This window comes from Ostrinia furnacalis, unplaced genomic scaffold (assembly GCF_004193835.3).
Source record: "Ostrinia furnacalis isolate ACB-3 unplaced genomic scaffold, ASM419383v2 OfSCF1242, whole genome shotgun sequence".
In the NCBI taxonomy this organism is placed as follows: domain Eukaryota; kingdom Metazoa; phylum Arthropoda; class Insecta; order Lepidoptera; family Crambidae; genus Ostrinia; species Ostrinia furnacalis.
Genome location: NW_021131481.1, coordinates 635,901 through 657,724, shown reverse-complemented (window position 1 = coordinate 657,724; position 21,824 = coordinate 635,901). Strand labels below are relative to the sequence as shown.

General features: G+C 37.9%; 1 protein-coding gene across 1 annotated transcript; it reads right to left on the bottom strand.

Annotated features, from left to right (window-relative positions):
- Nucleotides 1-102: 102 nt before the first annotated feature.
- Nucleotides 103-20,964, bottom strand: LOC114352021 (homeotic protein spalt-major). The gene is given in 11 exon segments (XM_028303453.1): nt 103-1,794; nt 1,931-2,098; nt 2,874-3,052; nt 3,924-4,146; nt 6,127-6,222; nt 12,549-12,682; nt 12,937-13,116; nt 14,005-15,762; nt 20,616-20,795; nt 20,798-20,842; nt 20,845-20,964. Coding segments are annotated over 11 exon segments (3,417 nt in total). The 5' UTR covers nt 20,936-20,964; the 3' UTR covers nt 103-1,431.
- Between the last annotated feature and the right edge of the window lie 860 nt (nt 20,965-21,824).

The window sequence follows — 21,824 nt, the reverse complement described above, 5'->3', positions numbered from 1 at the left end:
AAACAAAAAATAAATTATTATAATAATTGTTTTTTTAAATAATTTGAATACTTTTTGGACATTTACATAAACATTTAATAATTTACAATGATTATTTATACTGACATGACATGACACATCATATTCATGACTAATACTACTCTCTAATGTCTATTTGCAACTTGAAAATTAATAACTTGTAGGTGCTATGAAAGTTTATTCTAGACAACTAAATTGTTGCGCTAGGCCTATCGCCCGCAAGCATCCGTTTAATACTAAGAGTGTATGCATGATTTATAAATAATTTAGTAGGACATTTATACACAGACAACTTATGTAATCAAAATATAAAACATTTTATGAAAGTAATTCAGTGTAAACTTAGTATCAAACCGACTATCGCGACTAATCAAGCATTGATAAAATGCACATTTGGAAAGAAATGTTCATATGGACACGTTTGGGTCAGTCAGAGAGTGCCGGCGAAACTACTTAATAATCGTTTAAGTTTAAGAAGTCATACTTTGCCTTACACCAGTCGCTCTCTTTACAAAGATATGTTGAAATATTCTAAAGCAACATTATAGCTATGACTCTAAATACTTACAACTATATAGACCTCAAATGCAAATACTTTTTTAATTTACATGATATGAATATGTCATTAACCTCTGTTACAATAATTAAATGTATCTATTGAACGCCTCACACATAGGCATATCAAATAGTAAGTAGGTTTAGAATTTCCATAAAAGTTGGTACACACCTACTGGTGGCAAAAGGATATAGGTCTAACAATGATATTTGGAGTACATCAATCACTTCAAGCCAGCAGTTCTCCTTTTATAACCGATACATTTGGTTGGAATGTGGAGTCAAAAATCATGCATATCGCCCTCCAGTTGTAGTTGCATAGTTACAATAATAATATATTTTTATTACAATTTAAATTGAAATATATACTATTTACGCTCATCACTATTATACAATTTATTTACATTAAAAGATATAGGTATAAGATACTTTAATTAATTTTTGGGATAATTTAATAATTTTTGATGTCATAGCACATTAGACTGCATCTAAGATAGGTGATAGATAGATAATCCGATAGTCTCTACCAAACGCCGTCCAGTACACAAGACACAGCCTCTAAAATGTGCACTATCACAGAGTAATGACATAAACGTGGGGCTCCTGCGAGCCCCCGATTGCCCCAGGCCCGTACTCGTGCATATAAGTTACTTAACAATAATACTAGGCGTATGAAACACGTGGAATAACAATTCGTTACATAGCACTACACTTTGCACATTATGCTACAACAGACACTCGCTTCGTCGTAAATTATCAGTCCCTTATTTTCATAAACGCTACTATTTTTGTACAATATTAACATGACACTCGAGGTGACGCCGTCCGCCGGTTATGGAATGTTGGGGGGTCGAAGGTTTAGACGGTGAGGCCTTCTGTGCGCGCAGGGGGCGGGAGCGAGGCGAGGGGGTGGGGGTGGTGGGGCGCGGGCGGGGAGCCTTGCGCGGGCGGCGGAGCGTGCGGCGCGTGCGCGGGCGGCGAGCGGTATTCGCTCTCCTCGCGCATTTGCCGGCTGCGTTCGGCGAGCTCTCGGCCGCGCTCGGCGAGCTCTCGCATGGCGGCCTGACGCTCATCACCGCCCTCTAGTGACGGAGGTCGCTCCAAAGGCGACGCCGCGCCGGGGCGGGCTCCTCCGAACGCGCCGAATCCGAGCAGCCCCGGGAACTTCCCAGCTACGCCGTTCTGGCCCGCGCTCTGCTGTATCACTGATATTTCATTCAGCTGTTGGAGGAAAAGAACCAGAGGTTAGTTGAAGGTAGGTTTTGGTAATGTTCATGAAATCATATGTTTTTAGAAGTATTCTCAGAAGAATTCATTATAATGTCAACAGCTAGGGGCGCACAAACATGTAACGTACCTTCTGCTGCATGCCGTTAAGGAAAGGCGCGGGCAGGTACGGGTAGAAGAGGTCGGGGCGCCGCAGCAGGTCGTGCGGCTCGTGCAGCGGCCGCGGCGGCAGCTCCAGCGACATGCGGCGCCCCCGCCTCGAAGCGCCCCCGCTCCACATGTGCGTCCCCATATGCACCTGATAAACAAACATTTAAATTGAAGATAAATGACATAAAAACGACGACACGAGTTCAGACATTCCCGACAGTCATAATTTGTCCATGAATACCTGACGTTGAGTGATCGGTTAGGTAATGTGTATGCGCATATTTTGCTCTCGATCTTGTCAACATCAGAACGGTTTTTTTTTATAAATCGGTATAATCTCACTACTGACAGACTGAATTGTTTGAAAATAATAGGTACACTGATTGTCATAAATAAAATGTCCCTAAAACCAATTTAGGTATTTCGTCATCTTCATAAATCTATCGGTTCAGTATTATTTATTTACAAACATAGACTCTGATTCTAAGAATGACGCATTCAACGATTTTGCACCTTAGCGTTATCTGTCCTTATTACACAAAGGAAATGAACTGAACAGTAGTTTACAGCAATAAACTTTTTAAATAATTACATTTGGTTAAATTACATAAAGGTTTCGATGCCAATAGGGCACTGGCGGACTCACTAATAAGACTGCATGTAAATTACCTAATGGTAAGAAGGTTAATTTTAGTTGCATTAAAGACTACCCTACATTTGTTGAAAAAACTGCGTCGTTAATCATACCGATGTAAATTAAAAGGAACTAGGTAGCCAAGCAGTGAATTACAAGACATTGAACAGGGTTGCGTCATCAAGATATGCTTTTAGTTGCACGCGATCATTACATATGTAACAGGTCGTGTCTCGTTGGCTAGAAAACTTGGACGAGCAATGGTGAGTTTCTCTCATAAAATATTTACCTTTAGGTTCCCTTTGGTGGTGAAAGCTTTTTGGCAGACCGCGCAACGGAACGGTTTGTCACCGGTGTGCGTGCGCATATGGATCTGCAGGGCTGACGACGAAGAGAAGTTCTTGCGACACACCCCGCATAAATGCTTGGACGACGCCGGCAGCGGCGGGTGAGTCGGACCACTTGGTACTGTAAAAAAATACAAATTAAATTATATGGAAAAAACAACTCGGTAAATCTCTCAATTTATGCAAGCTTTTTTAGATTTCAAGATAGATAAAGTTGTGATTACAACATGTAACAAGCTCGATGCCTATGCAAATTAAACAGTTAATGGCAGTTTGTCCCTATAAATGACGGGTGGTATGCTAAAAGTTACCGTGTTTACTTCATAAGCGAACTGATTGATATTTAGGAGGGAAAAAAGTATTGAGGGCATGCAAATCGAGAGGTGTAAGGCGGGTGCTGCCTTCTGTGAGCTTGTTAGGCGAATAACTAAGTGCTATAGGAGCGCGTTCCTCGCATACTGGACCACTCAATTTAGCGGAGTGTGTAATAGCGCGTCTAAGTAGAGGGATTGCGTGGTTGACATTTCATGCCCATTTTTAGCTTTTTGGTTTGAGTCTAGCTTTAAAATGTCATCGGCATTGTCTTTTTAACGTAATGAAATTACTTTCTCTTCCTCCAGAATACCTATACATACTTTGTATCCAGAGTGGATGCTTAAGTTTTGCTTTTTATGCATCTCTCTAGAGATACTATATTGATTCGATAATAATGATTTGCTACCAGCAGATTTAAAGGTGANTAATCCGACAAAATCGCATGTTAGGTACTACTACAAGATGTAACGGTGTTTAGCTTGTCACTTTTGTATGCAGTATTGGTGCATTAATATGCGAATGCGACATTTTTTTAAAGTACCCCTCGTGGTAGGCTAAATATGCTTGTTTTACGAGTGGAGATTCACCCTCAGCGGCGGGGTTCACCGTTGGGTTGGGTTATTGATGTCTTTTGTTTTTAGAAGAAGAGCATTAAGGTTCAAAAATAGGTAACTTACTGCTCGGTCGCTTCGGCATCGGTGGCATATCGATAGGCGACGGGTGGGACATCGGCGGGGGATGCCTTGGCGGGGACCGCTTCAGGTCCATCTTGTCTGGGGACGAGCGCCTGTCAGGGCTGGGCTCGCGGGGCTCATCGCCCTGGGCGGACCCGGGGCCCTTGTCGAAGCCCGGGGGCATGTCGCGGATCTTGTGGGTCAGCATGTGCTGCTTCATGTTGCCCTGTGGATAGGGAGAGGAGTTAGTGATGGAGTTTTTTTACATGTAGTGATTTTATTAGTGTCTAACGCCCTTATTCACAAGTCTCACAGTGCGCGTGGACGCACAGGGTGACACACGAACCAATCACAGAGCTCTATTCAACGCTGTGCGTTCGATTTGCTGCTTCACTTAAGCAAGCATCGTTGTGAATACGGGCGTAAAATCTGAGTTGCACCACCTTACTATAACCATAAGTTCAACCATAACCGGTGTTTTTGTATGGAGTTTGACAGTCTTTTAACCGGGATGGTGCATCGCAGCCTTAAATATGGAAATGTTTTGCCAAATTGAGAGAAAGGCTCTATATTATTAAAGCAGTGGGTCATTTGAAAGTTTGAGTCATTTAATATTGAAATAATTAATTTCTAATTAATAATTCAATATTATTTAAAATCTCTGCCAACGATAAAATAACGGTTGACAATAAAAGCATAAGTGAACGCGTTATTTCGTTGTTTCTATAATTTTAATCAGCTCTACTTTTGGACTTGATGAATTTAAATCGCTTGCGCATAAATTATGATTAGTCCCAATGATAACGATTGCCTGTAAGGCTGCTCTCTGACACGAGATTTTTATTACCTGCTCGCGATTCACATACAGGGTGTATTGTTTCGACCGAACATTAAGTGGAGATTAAATACATTTAGCTTATTTATCAGGTTCACTGTTTTTCATGTTTTACATAAAGTGGTTTCATGAGTCATCAATATTACGGAAAGTTCTAGGCGTTTTTGTCTTATATTTATTCAAGACTTTTTAATTTTGTCATCCATTTGTAGAAACACTCTGTATGTATGAAATTCTCACTCTATATTTCATAAAATTGTTTACATTTAGATTTAATCTGTTGATAATGAGTAAAATTATTCAAAATAACAGTTAATTGGTATGACATGTTGTTAGCTAAAAATGTGAAATATTTCTTAGAAATGATGAGTCTAATATGTCAATAAGTATCAATTAATGGTGTTATAAATATCAGATGACTGCTGACAACGTTGCTTCTTCTTTTCCCTTTCATTACACAAAATGTTGAAGCAAAAGGTACCAGTGATAAAATTAAAGTTGCATACATGAACATTATTATAAAATACACGTATACATAAATAAATATACATACACATTCCAAAAAAACAAGACAACAAGCTAGATAAAGCCATAATATTGGTGTTAGTTTACGCACATAATTACAATTATAATATAAAGATGAACAAATTGGTAGGTAACAAAGATGAGGTACATAAAGCAGCTTAGCCTGTAGGTAGGTAGAGCCTTATCTCTTTTTTTTTTATTTATGTCGTTTCTTTGAATTTCTGAACTAATAAGATTTTATCGATGAGTCGACTTTTTTTATTTGGACTAAATTGTTTAGAGCATATCACTTCTCTCTGTCAAAAAGTTCGATAAGTTTACCCAAAATGAATAATATTTTCTCCCCAATAGAAAATACGTTAATAGTTTTTTAATTATTATATCAAAAGATGAATTTTAGATTGAACGTTGGACTAAAATTGGCCAATAATGTAGAGTCATCCCTATGTTTATATGTATGTTATGTACTATGTAACTTATTATGCATTTTTGAAGCTACTCCTCAGCACAGTGGGCATAATGTGGCCATTGTCAGCCACAACGGACCACGCTACTACAAAATGTAGACAGTAAAATTGTTTACAGTTGTACAAAACCACGCCGCGTGCTGAAGTTGTGCCACACTCATGCCAGCTGTGTGCTAGAAGCTTAACGCCCGTATTCACAAACTTTACTATAAGGTCTCACAGTGCGCGTGGACGCACAGGGTGACACACGAACCAATCACAGAGCTCTATTCAACGCTGTGCGTTCGATTTTCTGCTTCACTTAAGCAAGCATCGTTTGTGAATACGGGCGTAAAACTAGTGTAAAGTAAAGGGTCGGTCAGGCGTCGCCCGTTCATACCGGATAGACGAAGGCGTTCCAGAAATCCAAAGCAGTGGCGTGCGGAGCGCGGGGTGCGCGCGCGCGCCTACCGCAGCGGCAACCGCCGCCACTGCTCTGGAACCACAAACACACGCAATGTTACACAACCATCGAGTTGCCACCTTAAGAAACAACAGAACACCAAAAACAATCTTATTAAACATTCTAAAATAATTACATTTCGGTGGCAACTCTATGAAAGTGTAACATGTCCAAACACACAGGGAATAGGTAAGATGGGCATTACATGGACAAATAGTTAAAAATCTAAAATACTTTACTCAAATTCTAATTGGAGGCAACCCTACAGAGTGTAGTCCAACACACATACAATGAATGGGGAGTGGATCAAAAGGACTATACTACGAACATGCGAAAAATAAATTTTGAGTAGGGTGCTAAGTTCGATGCGATTTAAAGCCTTTTTCTGAGCGAATAGGAACACAATAATTTCAATTTCTTAGTTCATTGTAATTATGCATTTAGAACGTGTTTTAATTGCATTTAATCTTGCTTATAATACTCTACTTACACCTACGATAGAGCAACTGATGTGTTTTAAGATTTTGTGGTAGGCACTAAAAGAAAATCCAAGATACAATCCTGCTAAAATTATCAGTAACCTTATCATTTATTTAATGAAATAATTAAAAAGTAATAGGTTAACCTACAATGAGTTAACTTTTAATTTATTGTAAGTAGGATAATTTTTCGATTTTGATAGGTTACGCTTCTTCTAAATGTTGATGTTACCTAACAATTGCAGTGTCGTCAAAACCTTAATGATATTAAAATCACATTTGATTAACAGATATTTATTATCTTTATAAGAATCTTTGGAAAATAAAATATTAAGCAATATCCGGAAAATCTTCCATCTATTTCCATTTTTACGACGGTATCGTCGTGATAAAATCGAGTTATTCCTCTATACTGAAGTAATTATTTAAGTTATAGTGGCATTGGTAATTTGAATCTATATATATAAAAGAAAGTCGTGTTAGTTACTTCGCTTATAACTCAAGAACGGCTGAACCGATTTAGCTGAAAATTGTCAGGGAGGTAGTTTAGAGCCAGGAGAAGGACATAGGATACTTTTTATCCCGTTCGAAATTAAAAAAAAAGTCTGCTTATTTATTGCCATTAAGGCGGAACAAAGTTCGCCGGGTCAGCTAGTGATTTATAAATGAGGGCAGACTATTGCAGAAGTAAACCTATACATTAATAATGCTGGTTTTAAATAATGGTGATTTGTATTAAAATATGAGGCCATGAGGTATCAAGAACTTTAGATGTCGGCTTAAACGGCAATTCGTATGCGTCGATGACGCTTTTATTAATAAAGTGAACTTAGTCGTTAAAATGCCATAATATTTGTTTAATACCAACCAGCTTTTGTTATCTTATTGTGGATTGATATTTGATGGTAATACGCGAATGTCTCTATTAGTTGGTATTATAATAAAAACAGTTTGGTGGCACGTATTTGCGTCGTATAAATTTACATTATTTTGTTGACATACTCGTGCCTACATCGCAATGTTGATAATTATCACAAGTTATGATAATATTAAATGTTAATTTCTGATATTTTCATGGTTGGGTGTTTATTTTCTTGTTTAATTTTATGTTTCTTTTCGTAAAAACTTGGTTATATCTTTAAAAACTAATTCAGAATAGTATAATGAAGTTCAGAGCAACTTCATCTTTTTCAAAAATAGTTAAATTTATGATTAATATTTTAGTTAAAATGATAAAATTTGCTGNATTTGCTCTCAGACTAGTTAAGGTCATTTATCCACAAAAAGTTTATGGATTTATCTTAAAAATGCCTAATTCATGTTTGTGCTGAAAGAAGCTGAAGCTCCATAAAGTTATCGAATATGCACTTAGGTTCCATAATAATGCATCGAGAAAAAGTTTGTTAAGTGATTAGAAATTAAGTCAATTAGGAAAGTAGTTAGGCATAAGTATTTTGAGATATTACTAACGAAACGACGCATAATTACGCTACACTGAATATTTAATAACTATATTAGGCAATGTAGAGCTGTATTTCGCATTAGGCAACCTAAACCTTATTTGGCGTATTTTAATTCATAGGCCTAAATGGATTTCAACAAAAAGGTGTAGTTTATTGCATAAATGATATACTTGAATAGAATAAAGCACACATATTAAATGCATAAACATTTTATAGACATAACTCGCGCTCTACATAATAAAATCGTACGGCCATTTAGTTTAGGATTTACTTTACATTTTTAATATTAATTCACAAGCGTGTATAAAATCGGTAAGTAGGTAAGTTTTTCCGAAGTCTTGTTTTAATGTCGGGTTTTGGGTTGTATGAAGTACGGTTTGAATCCTAAAATAGAAGGCATTGACAGATTTGATTGCGTTCCATACTGCACGTTCCGCGATTCAATAAACGGGATGCTATGTAGGTAGGTAACTATAAAGTTCTAAGATTGGAATAATCGATAAAATTGTTTGTCGCGTGAACTTTCGTCGGTACGGGTGTCGGCGACACTTATTGTAATTTTAAATGTGCTCGTATTCTGATACACAGCTAGGAACTTATTCGTGTGACTGCGGATAAGGCGACGGTTCTAATATTCGCAATGCTTTACAGGGTAGCCATAAAAATAGATTTCAATCTATTCGACGTGTCTTTCAATATCTATAATTGAATGCTGACGACGCGCGACGCGACAAATCGATCAATTTCCCAAAGGTTTTGTTGCGGTAGGTACTACTTCTCGTAAGTGACACTTGCTGGAAAAAATATTTTCTTGAATTACGTAGTACCGCTTGTACTTATTTTATCAGAGCTTATGTAGGTACAAAATTACGAATATGCAAAACTGCTGCAAAAAATTGATATATTTAGTTTAAAGCTTTAAAATAATGCACTGTCTCTACCTGTTATTTTGAGCAACTGTGTTGTCTATAAGAGATTCCTTTCTAGCGATAAAACTACCTGAATTGTGCCGTACAACTAATTGTAGGTATTTCATAATTGCTTATTTTGTGTGTTGTGTTGTATAAAAGAGATTTTACTGGTCGAGTATTAGCCGGTTCCGTAGAATTTAGAGGTTTTGTGTGGTTTGAGAGAAACTGACGTTACATGTTAGCCAAATCTAATTTTACAGTTCACTGATACTAAATTATAACACGAATTAAAATAAACACATAAGTTTTATTTCAAATGCATTGTTTTATTAGTTGATAAAGCTCATTTAGGTATTGTAAAATATGATGTGAGAATTCAGGACTTAAGTGAAAACCATCTGTTTACAAAAATAGGCTTAATTAAAAATAATCTTTTAAGTTCTTGTTCCTTTCAAAATATATTTTTATAAAGCGTATTTAATTTACGGCTTTATTTTACGTGGCGGCCATCGAAAAATGTTGCAAGCAACGTGTCAAAGTAACCGAACATAAAATGTGTTGATAATCTTTATTGATATCCTTAACTTTAAGTGATATTTCTTTGTTAAGTATTAATAATATGCTTTTAAGGTTTTAACTTGGGCAACTGATATTAAACGTTATTTTTATATTGATAACATTTAATAATGCCATTAATTTGTAACGTGCTTTACGCATGTAAATGCAGGAAAACATAATTTTTAACTTTCACAAAAGCTCTTTTTTTATGAATTTAAAGTTGTTTCATCCATTAATTTCATTATTCATGTAGCAGACTGTTAACTATAGGCTGAAAAAAAATCATTATTTGACTTTTCAGCTGCTGAAAATGTAAGTACTAACTTACACCCGTATTCACAAACATTACTATGAGGTCTCACAGTGCGCGTGGATGCACAGGGTGAAACGTGAACCAATCACAGAGTTCTCTCGATTCAACACTGTGCGTTCGATTTGCTGCTTCATTTAAGCAAACATTGTTTGTGAATACGGGCGTTAGGTATTGCCGTTTACTTAGCTATTGTAACGATGATACGGAATAATATACGGAATATGCACTTCTTCAAAATGTCCTTTAAGTTTTCTTTATTATTTTTATTGTTTATTGTAATATATTTGCATACCTACAAGTTTTAAAGAGATATCTATACTTTGAAGTTCATAAGGAAACTTTCACCATAGCAATGCAAGGAACATTTACAATTATCGTGCGACAAGCATGTACGAGGCGAGCATTTATTTACCTGGTATTAAATGGTACGCACGCATGTTTATTGCAACTGGCTGAAGTTATCTGGGATTTTGGGTCACTACGAATGTAAATCATAGGTACTTAACTGTAGGTATATTTATCAGAGAACTTAATTAAAGTTGCCAGAACGATGGCATCGCACTGCGGTTTTAAACTTTACACAGCCGTTTCGTCGTAAATAACCTATATTTTATTGATAAACGCTGGACACTTTCGGTAACATACGAAAAATGTTACTTTGTCAAGCATAAATAATCTTTTTATGACGAGGAGCGTAGGTAAAGGCTCAAGGATTTATAAGCAATAAATATTTTACGACATGAATTAATATTCCGATCGTTTTCCGTGACGTTGTTTTTATGACTTATCATTTTTGTGGCGCGACGCGAGTGCGGTGCGCGAGCGCAGCCTAACTTTATGCGCTTGAAATATTGGCTGAACTGAGTATAAAACTCGGACGCTATAAAAATGCACTTAGCCACAATTATTTATTATTTTATATATTGAATTAATCCTTCAAGCGGGTAATTGCTTTAATTTAGAGCTCGTTTTATTGTAAAATGTCATTGTCAATCAATAAGTTTTGCTTTTACTATTTTAAAATAACAGTTTATACCGTCGTAGATCAAATAGATTAAAGTTATTCAACTATAACAAGTACGAGTGTACTAAGCCGCGCAAATGTTATGTTTTTGATTGTTCATACCCATTATTATAATAATGTAGGTAGAGCAATATCATTAGGATAATTTTAAGTAAGCAATTAATGATGAATACTTACACTATTTTATTATGATCTATACTATATGAATCGCATTAGTGTAAATTTTACACCCACTTTATAAACAACTTATTGTACCTAATTATAATTGCTTCAACTAAATTAATATGTTGCAATTATTACAGTCATTCTTCTTTTTATCAGAACAATGAATAAGTCACTTAGTTGAACATTAGTAACATTGTCGAGGTTGAAGTTTTAGATCAAGAATTTCAATAGTAAATTGATGTTTTGTAGTTATTAAGTATCTTTTTATTACACTTTTGAACCCGTAACACATAAAATATCTTATATGAATTGTCAAAAACTCCAGGATGCCAAGATATAGAGCCATGGGAAGCTACTTTCACGTATTTTATACCATTGTAAACGTCTGTTTACTTTCGTGGACATAAATTGGTAGTTGAAAGGTTCTTTGGGTCAAATGAACCGAAACATTTCCGGCTGCGCGGTTGGCAGTTGGTAGAATAACGTTGAAGCCTAGTTAAATATTATTTGTTCTTATAATATTATAGATTTGGTATCATGGTTTAGAAATAAAGAAATAACACATCAAGTATCCAGTGCTATTAAGCTATATAATATACATAAAATCGAATAAGTAGGCCTATCAGAATACCCAAAATACCTAGAGCATCTACTTATACCTATCGCTTTGAATACAAAGTAATAATCTTTAGCGAGACAATTAATAGAGATTCTAAATTCCCCGTATTCCCGCTCGAATATTCCAAGAATTCGGATGTTCGCAAGTTCAAAATCAGCGTAAGTTCACCGAGGGCAAACAACACCTAAGAAGCGACCGCACAGTTTTGATTAAATCGAAGCAAACGAGCCTACAAGTTTGCGGAGTTGCTTGTCAATTACGGCACTCGCAAGACGCGACGCGAACTTGTGTCCACTAGCGAGCAGTAATTACCACTTGCAAAATTAATGCACCGAAACTTGGATAAAATGAAACCAGACTAGCGGAGTGTACGCGAAGTTCCGCGCTGCACCGAACTTGCCGTTGTCTAGCGTTAACTTCGCTTCGACACTACCTCCTCCCTCTTGTTTACCCAGCGCGAACTTAGGCACTCATGTACTTTATCAATACTTACATTACATTGTTTCAGTAGGTACATGAATTAATAATGTATGTAAAATTGCTCACGCTCACAATATAAGACTTTAAAACGACTTCAATGTCAATGAGTCTGCCATAGATTTTGAGGAAATTAGCGGATATATCGTAAACACGTTCTCTATGCTATTTGCGTAACAATAAAGTATGAACTGGCCTGCAGCCAAACTCACTCAATATTACGCGTCTTTACATGATTATCATTTTAGTGGCATTGTGATTCCTATGTTCGCTCTACATCAAAAGGCATCGACGCTAACTGGAATGGACGCTAAATATCTCTCGGGTGTAAAGAAAGATGCGTGACATACCTTTGTAGAAAAACCGCGATCGCAGACTGTGCACTTAAAAGGTCGTTCCTTGGTGTGGCTCCGGTAATGAATCTCGAGCGCCGAGTTGCAGGCGAACGTCTTGTAGCAGATGTTACACGTTGTGTTGCCGCGCACTGTACACAAATAAATCCACTGTTCAATACTAACTCAATGTCACTAATTGCAAGGTCGGAACGCACGATTACACTGTAGAAGAATGGATGACTGTCAAGTTTCTTCGAGACATAACTGTTCAATTGTTAACTTTCAACGTGTATTCGAGCGCCCGGTATCGAAAGGGTATTAGTGTTGGTCGAGGTTGAAATTGAAGGAGTGGAAGTTTGGGCGACCGGGGCGGACGAAAATATAAGGTCCCGCTAGCGCATACCTGCGGGAGGGAACGCGAGTCCGAGCGGGCTGAAGGGCGAGCCGCCGAGGGCGCCGAGCGCGGCTAGCGGCGCGGGCGGCGACGGCTGCGGCGAGTGCGGCGGCGGGCGCGGCGGCGTGGACAGCGCCGACAGCGCCGGCGACGGCGGCGAGCCGCGCGCGCTCCGCCCGCTCTCCGAACCTGTCGCCGATGGGAGGGAAGCCGTTGTGGTGATGGTTTTTACTTCGCATTCGGACGCCGAGGCGCAGACGGAGAGCGGCGAAGTTCGACGATCCTTCATATCAGAGTAGTCGTCGAACTCCCGAGTAGCGGGATCGCGCTCGTCCCGGCCGCTCTCATCGTCGGTCCCGCGGGAGTCCGCCCGTCGGTCGCCGGGAGTGGACGGGGTGGGGAACAGGGGAGGTGGCACGGGACGGTAAGGATAATCGTTGACGTCGGGCCCGTTGTTCAATGATGGAAAACCGTTAATTTCAATATTGCGTGTCGGATCGTAAGGAACGTTAACGCGGTCACCGGTATGTAGACGTATATGTTGGTGTAAAATCGTAGGATCGGCGAATTTCTTGTGGCAAACTGGACATTGATGTAGCATTTGAGCGGGGGGCTTTATGCGATGAACGCCCATATGTGTCTTTAAATTACCTTTGGTCGTAAACGCACGGCCACATAATTTACATCGGAAAGGTCTTTCACCAGTGTGCGTTCGATAATGCATCTGTAGGGCACTTTTACATGAAAGTACACGATGACATACTATGCATTCGTTAGGATCTGAAAGTTTATTATCTATGTTATCTACCATTTGTTGTAATTTTGATGTTTCCGATGTTTTAGTTATTTCTATTAGACTTTCCCACGAGTTGTCATTACTACCCGGCCGCGGTAACAAAGAATTATAATACAAAGGGTCCCTAGACAGGTCGCCGTCAACGATGTTGTGCATATTGAAAGGAGTAATACAACCCGAGGATATACTGCTAGGTGGAGATTGAGGAAATAGAGGATATGTAGGAAAAGTACGAAGTCCCGTTGCTATTGAAATTGGCCCAGATATCGGTGAATTCTTACTTGAGAGATTTTCCGGTTGGTCTGGATCGGGCTTCATGTGTGGACTTTCTCTGCCAATTTGGTCTTCGTTGCTGTACTTTGAGTCCATGCTGCAATCATCGTACGGCGACGTTGAGGGATATCTATCTTGTTCAGCGTCTTGTGCAGTCTCATTTTCTTCGGGTTCGCGTTTGGGTGACACACGGTCAGTTTCTTCAAAACTGGAATCTCGATGGCTTTCTTCGTCTTGGGGTTCAGACTTAATTTCGGATGAAGATCGAGAAGGGCTCGGCGCAGAGGGTTTACTGAGATCAGCCGGAGCATCTTGTTCTTCTCGCATTGCGAAAAGTGGATGGGGTGGAAGAGGTTTGTCTCCAAGAGGACGCGGTGGCAGTAAGTCATGGTGCGGTGGCCTGTAAAGCGGCAAGCTTGGCGGGAAGGGAGCTGGTCCACCCGGGGGAAACTGCAGTGGGTGAGGTGGCATGCCGGGAATCGGCCCCGGTGATAGTTGTGCTAATAATGGTGGATGATATTTATCCAAATGTTCTGGAACCGGGTTAGGATTCATTTTTACATGAGGGAATTTTGCAGTATGTCTTTGGAAATGAACTTTGAGATTTCCTTTGGTCGTAAATCGAGATCCACATACATTGCATTTGAAGGGTCGTTCACCAGTATGAGAACGAATGTGAATTTGTAGCGCCGAGTCGCTTCCAAAAACTTTTCCACAGTATCGGCAGCGATGCTTGAAGAAAGGTTCGTTACGTCCACCAGATTTTCCATCGTAAGGAGACATTTTTCCAGATTTTCGAAAAGCTAGTTCATCGGCAAGATTGTTCGCTAGTAATCCTTGCGAAGCATTGTCTAATACTTCTTGTGCTCGTTTTTGTAGCATCTCTAGCGTGTTTGGTTCATTTAGGGACGGCGGTGGATCATTGTTCGTGATGATCGATGACGCTAATGATGACGATATGGAGCTATAGGGCGGATGTGTCATCATGGGGGGAGATGAAGTTGGAAGTTTGGGAACTGAGAGAGGTTCCGTTTTGGGAGTGAGATGCGCATGGGTTGAGGGCAAGCTTTGGCTAGAGGGAGGAGTGGGTGCAGCAGGAGTTGGCTCCCGTGGCGGACGCGGCGGCGACGGCGATCGAGCGGTGGGCACAGGCATCATCGGCTCCGGGTCACTCGGCGGAGGACTCTGCTGGTCACTTTTTCGTCGTGTTAACGAAAGCTGGTTTTGTAGTTGGCGTATCAATTGAAGTTGGAATACTTGTTGATGTTGCAATGTAAATAGCGTGCTCTGTAATACAGCTAGCTCATGTAGGGCTGCTTCATTATCTGCGTTGTTCGCCATTGCAGTAGCAGCGAATTGTGCTACGGCTACTTTCGTATTTTGCAACGCTTCCAAAGTGACGTGGCCAGCAACGGGGAATGGCAGACCGACCGGTGGCACGTCAGCTTCGGGGACTTCAGCCTCGCCATCTTCGAGGCTATTGTTGTTTTCGGCATCTTGTCTATGCCGCCTCACTTGTTCTAGTCTTTTATTGGGGCCATCCATTTCTTCATCCCCTGACACGACCATCTCCTCGGGGTCGGAGTGCATACGCTCTTCCCCCATTTGAAGCGCTTTCTCATCACAAAGCCTTTTGTGATACAGAAACTCGTGAAGGCTCTCGAACTGTTCCTGGCAGCGCGGACACATGTGCGTCTCAGGCCGATCTCTGACTTCATCCGAGGCATTGTTTATTTCTTCCTCCGAACACGATCCGGAACTCTCACCTAGAACAATGAAACGCATTGTTAATACCCCTGGGTTAACGGACTACATTTCAGGAAAGGTGTTACTTTCCCCTCATTTATTTTAGTTTAAATTGTGCGATTGCATGCTATAAATTTTATGTTCTGTTAACTATTTAAATACGAGTACAGTTAGATAAGCGATTATGTGGTGTAATGGTGTACAGTGTGTTGTGCAACGAGTATTAAACGTATAAGAAATAATATCGTGTTTGTAAAATCAGATCAGGTTGTTTGAACCGTAATAACATAAACTAAATCTGGTTTAAACAGGTAGCATAAAAATATTATTCTGTTTTATTACGTAAAATTATTTGAACTACAACAATATTCTAAAACAATTTATTTATACCATAAAGTGGAATGATTGCGAGTATTTAGAATAGAAAGCTTCCACTCCACAAAGCTCAAGTTACGAGATTCCGAGAATATGGGGTTCCGCTATTCGACAATAGATGTCGCCAGTTGTAGGATTAGACGAAACGTGGTAAACGGTGCGGCCGATGTCTCTATCATTTTGGCGAGACGCAACGGTAGCTCAGTTGTGTAAAAGGATCAGCTGGGATACAATTAAGTAACGTTTGAACTGTTGAATTGAACTGGCATTTGAGATAAGAATTATTTTCATGTCTAGCTCTATACAGTTGAGACGTCATTTATTATGCCTATTGATTAAATAAGAAATGTGAATTGTCGTTTTTTTATGTCGGTAATTGGAGTTGTGACTTATACAAATGGGATACTACGGTTTAGGTATTTTAAAAGTTGGTGTGTTAGCCAATTAATTAAGTTCAGTAGTAATTTAATATTTTACTGTTACAGACTTTTTTTTTCTCAATTTTATTAACATCGTGCATCGTCATTAAATAGGTACCTATTTAAAGTTTTTTTTAAATATGTAATAGGTATTTTTTATTTTAAAAGAAAGGCGTAGAATAAATAAATAAACCACAGAGTAAAAACTAACAATACATTATTGTATATATTATATTTCATTACTTAGTTAAACGAATATTAATTTAATTTTTATCGAAAGTATTTAAAACGGATTTTTTTAAAACTTTTATCAAGTAACTAAATTGATAAACGTTCCCAAATAATGAATCAGTGTTAATAAGATGGAAACCTCGACACAAAATTGTTAAATATTTATTATATTTCCTTTAAATACTGATTTGGTGAAGTGGAGCCTAAATACTATTAAAAATAAAATAGTTCTTTGTAGAAAAAGCTCTCTTTCTTCAAGCAGCTTTCAAGATTATTTTAAACAAGTCCACCTAAGTGACAAATAATTCTTAGCCCTGATTTCTTTATGTTTATAATGGCATCCCATGGAGTATAAAAGGTGAAAAGTAGTCATAATTTTTTTGTTATAACAAAGCAATAAAGTAAAAATAAAATAACAAACACAATACGATTATAATTTACTACTAATTGTCTATTAATATTTTATCCCTCAGTTACAAGTCAGTTTATGACGAATGTTTTGATAGGTATATTTTTTATAAAATAATTAGATCATTTTTACGGCTCTTCTGACGGGCTTTATCACTTCAAAGTTCACTTTGTGAGACTTTTGATAAGTTTTTTTTAACCCCTAATGGTTCTTGACATTCTATTATTATGTCTTTCATACTTTTATTGCCTCCAAAGTAATAAAAGTAAATAAAAAGATGATCAACCTAGAATTTTTTTCGAACAAGTTTTTTTATTTTATTTTAATGTGACTGATTTTTAATTGTAGCTAATTTTATCTTTTATAATTTGCAAACAGGTAGTAGTGGAAGTAAATCATTATTTTTGCTATTTTTCATTCAAAGACTAAACCTACGGGAGAGTAATTTTTTAACGAGCTTTCTGAAGCTTTTATTATATTTTTAGATAATTTTAATACGTCACGCAAAAATTAATTAAAATATCTAGAGTAATAGAAGTGATTAGGCCTAGCATTGATTTCCTACAGATGATTACTATAAATCTTTGTTACCTATTCCTTTAATAGATAGAGATACATATTTCCAAAGGCAGGAAATAGGAAATGAAACATTGTTAAAAATAATCATAAAAGAATTCAAATTAGTTGAATAATATATTTTATTTATTTGGTTTTTGTATCAAAGTTCATTCTGTGCTTGTCTGTTTTTTGCCCTCTATTGTTTAAAAGTTATTCTAATGAAATTATACGTAAGTTATTATTATGTGCCAAGGGTGCAACGATCGACCTTTGACTGTTTCCAGGTTCACCTCGAATATTAGCATTTTTTATTTGCTTTGTTACCTCATATTAACAATTCAATACCGATTACAGACATAAGTATTAGAATTTATTCTTTTTAAAACTGACTATGATACAGCACCTGATTTTATACTGTGTACCATATTATAAATAATTAATAGATATGGACTTATCTGGGTACTATGGGGTATGGGAATGACGGGCCAAATAACAAAATAGAAAGTTTTTAATATCCCATAAATTATCATGCTGTTCATGAATTGTCAGTTATTCATATTGTAAAGCGATTAAGATAGCCAGAAGTGCCCCACCTCTTAATAGGGCTATCATCATAGAAATTACATATTTAACGTTACAACTCAAAATTCGCTTGGCTCAAATCAAACTTTCTCCGCTTTAATATTTTATGTGCGATGTTTTTATTTGTTTTCGACATAAGTATTCGGATTTTCGAAAGTAAAAACACGGGCTATTCGAAGTAAAGCCGCGTGCTATTCGTTTCAGGTGGACCCTTTTTTGTCTAGTTTTATGATGTTTTGAAATGTGAGCGAAAAAGTGAGCACCGACACAAAACAGTCTCATAATCCGGGGTAATGTTGCGGTGAGGGATTAAATGTCTCATTTGTAGGGAGATGCCGGTGTTTAGTGTTTATTTGTAAGGAGAAGGATTAGTGGCGTTTGTGGCGGTGTGCCGGCGGCTCAAACGCTGGCCGAGCAGCCGCGCTACGCAGATTCGCTGGAAATCCACAAAAGTGTCATTGTTCCCGCGTGCCGCCCGCGTAACAATGGTTACACAATGTTTGCCCAAAATACTTCCCGGACCTGTTCATGATAACTTCAAACCGATGCGCATATTTTTCAAAATGGACAGGTAACAATAGTTGTGCATGTAAGGTGTAGTCATAGTCAACTAATTGCAATCGATTTTGAATTACTCAACCTTCAAATTGTAAGATAGTAATTTACACCTGTAATTTATTAGCTATCATATCCTTACAGGTGCTTTTTAACGTAAAAATGATGATATTGTTTCCGAAAAATAAAAGACTGATAATAATAATTGCAGTGTAATAAATATGAACTGTAAACACCTATTAAATTAAGGTAACCTGTAGACAATAACAAATAATAACAAATGGGAACATTAATGGTAGGATGTATAAAATATAAAAACCATTAAACTGTTGAGACGTTATAATTGTGAGTCGGATCTAATTAATCTACTTACAGAAAGTCTATATTTCAAACATAAAATTTAATTATTATTCATCATTCAAGGCAAATGGACGCAGTATGCATATCAATCTTTTATTTTAAGTACCGAAGAGAACCGGACCAATAACGAGTTTTCCGAATTTATTAGTGCGACAAACAAACACTCATATATATTTCATAAGAATATGAACGGGCAGGTTATTTCAATCGTTAGCAGATAAAACGTCTCTTAATATTTTATAGAGCACTCATAAAACTAGCAATGAGATAAGCGGCGATGTAGCGGTCGTAATAATAAAATTTGACAGTGTGTCATTCTAATAAAAGCCAGCGGGTCTCGTCTTGGACCGCGTATAAAACCTTCAAAATATTTTAGGCGAGAATGCGACTGTAAAACACGTAGCTCACTGTACTGTAAATAACTGTCAGCCATCATTTACAATATTACAAACACATAACTTATGCCCAAACATTTTTACAAGCTTTCTTCCGGAAATGTTGAAACAATTAATTAAAGAGCTTTTCATCCAAAGTTAAAATAATAAATTGATGTTGTTCTTTCTGAATTCTTTTAATTGTGTATTTTGTAATTTACAGTCATAAAATTCAGTCGCTCATTATATGTAGAGACAATTGGCAATTAAAATATCTTTAAAACCCGGAAGAATTTATTAATTAAGTTCTATTAGCTACTGCAATAAAACGTGATTTTTATTAAATGCTACCTCATAGACGTCTAGATGTAGAACTTATTATGAAGGTTTTTTTTTGTGAACATAGTAATCACAATAAATTTAACTGACTTTATGTAACTTTCTTTGACCTGGCCTGCTTTTTATTACAACAGGACATTGTCAATAATTAACCAAAAACGTATTTAACTTCACTATTAGGAAGCTAAATATTTTCATTCAGTTTTTACTCGTTTAGTTTAGTTTCCATATTGAATCGGTTTAAAAACCGTTTATTTACAAAATATAGAGTCACTAAATGCCAAGAAAATTTCATTTTCTGGCTTGTAATTTCTTCAGGCCTATTTTAAACTTAGATTGATTGGTTTACCTTAAATCCGCGCATTTTATACCGTGATTCTTCCGGGGTCCATTGATAACTTAATCACAAACCGCTTTTCCCGACTACGTTTCCCGAGCACGAAAACTTAACACTGCTAGTTGAACGAGAGCCCGTGAAAATATTTTCTACGAGCGGCTACGGGCCGTGGAGTGTGGGGATTCACTGCACTGTTTACTCACCGCGCTGCAACCGAGTTTTAGTGCTCACTCTCTGGATGCCGAATTTTATTGTCGCTAACTGAATCATCGTGTGTTATTAAACTTATCGAATCACGGTGTCACTGTGTGTGTATCGTAAGTGAGTTAGGTACCGATGGAGACGCGTCGGACGCAGGCTGGCTTGACGCGCGGCATGGTGTTCAGCGGCGGGGCATGGCACGGCACTCGCGTCACTGTCTCGCACTCGCGGCGCTCTAGCCTCGGGAGTGCGGTCGCGGGCTGGGGCCGGGCGCACCAGTCGCCATCTGAAGCGGGACTGAGCGCGAGGCGGCGGGCGGCGGGCGGCGCGCGCGCGCACCAGGTACACGGTTATGACAGGAGGCGGGGCCGCGCCCGTCTCATAAATCAAACTTCGCCCATTCGCACGCGGCCGGGCCCCCCTCCTCCATATTCCATATTCGGGGCGGGGCATATTTCATAATCATAACGCCTCATATTCATAAGCGATGTGTGCCGGCCGGGGGGCGGCGTCGCCGCTAGATGGCGCGCCGGCGAAGCCTCCCACCTCGCTAATTGAAGCTGCACGTCATAAATTCATGTTTGCGGCCGGTTATAACAAGTGACTAATGAAAAGCGAGGTTTTGATAGCCGGCAATTGTTTTTATTCTGAAGACTCGGTTATTTGGTAGAGTCGTGTTTATTTTCACTCGGTTAACTCTTTTTAATTAATGTTTGCTTACTTGAGTGATTAAATTAATTTCGATCGTAATTGATTTTGTTAATAATGTTAAATTACAAATTCAACAGAGCCAAGATGTGAATGAAAATTCCTTATTTTCAAATTAATAACAAAATAATATAAGAGTAGAGACACATGGTATTTTACCCACAATAACAATAAAAATATTCGTAAATAAATTTCTAATAATTAAATTCTGGTTTTAGTGTCACTCAAAAAGTTTTTGTAGAGTTTCATGAACTTTAAAGTTCTTGTAAGCTTATTATAATTGGCCATTAATATTTTTTCGTAAACTTTGCATTATTAAAATAATCTAAATAGAACAAAAATATTACAATGGACGAACTTAAAGCCGTTAGAAATTCTCTACCAGTATAAAATTCAAATTATAAAGTCGTTCGTTGAACCCTTTCAGTGTTCAGTGAGTGTTTTCAAAAGGGTGTCGAGCACTTCTGTTGTTTCTGGATCAAGGTCACAGATACGATTCTCGCCGATCATTCGTTACAAAAATAGTTTTTGCAGACTCTCTTTTTTCAATGCGTGTAAAAATGTAAGAGTGCAGTAAAATAATAAGTTTCTGTAGTTTCACAATAACTTAATTATTTTTATTTTAAAAGTTATT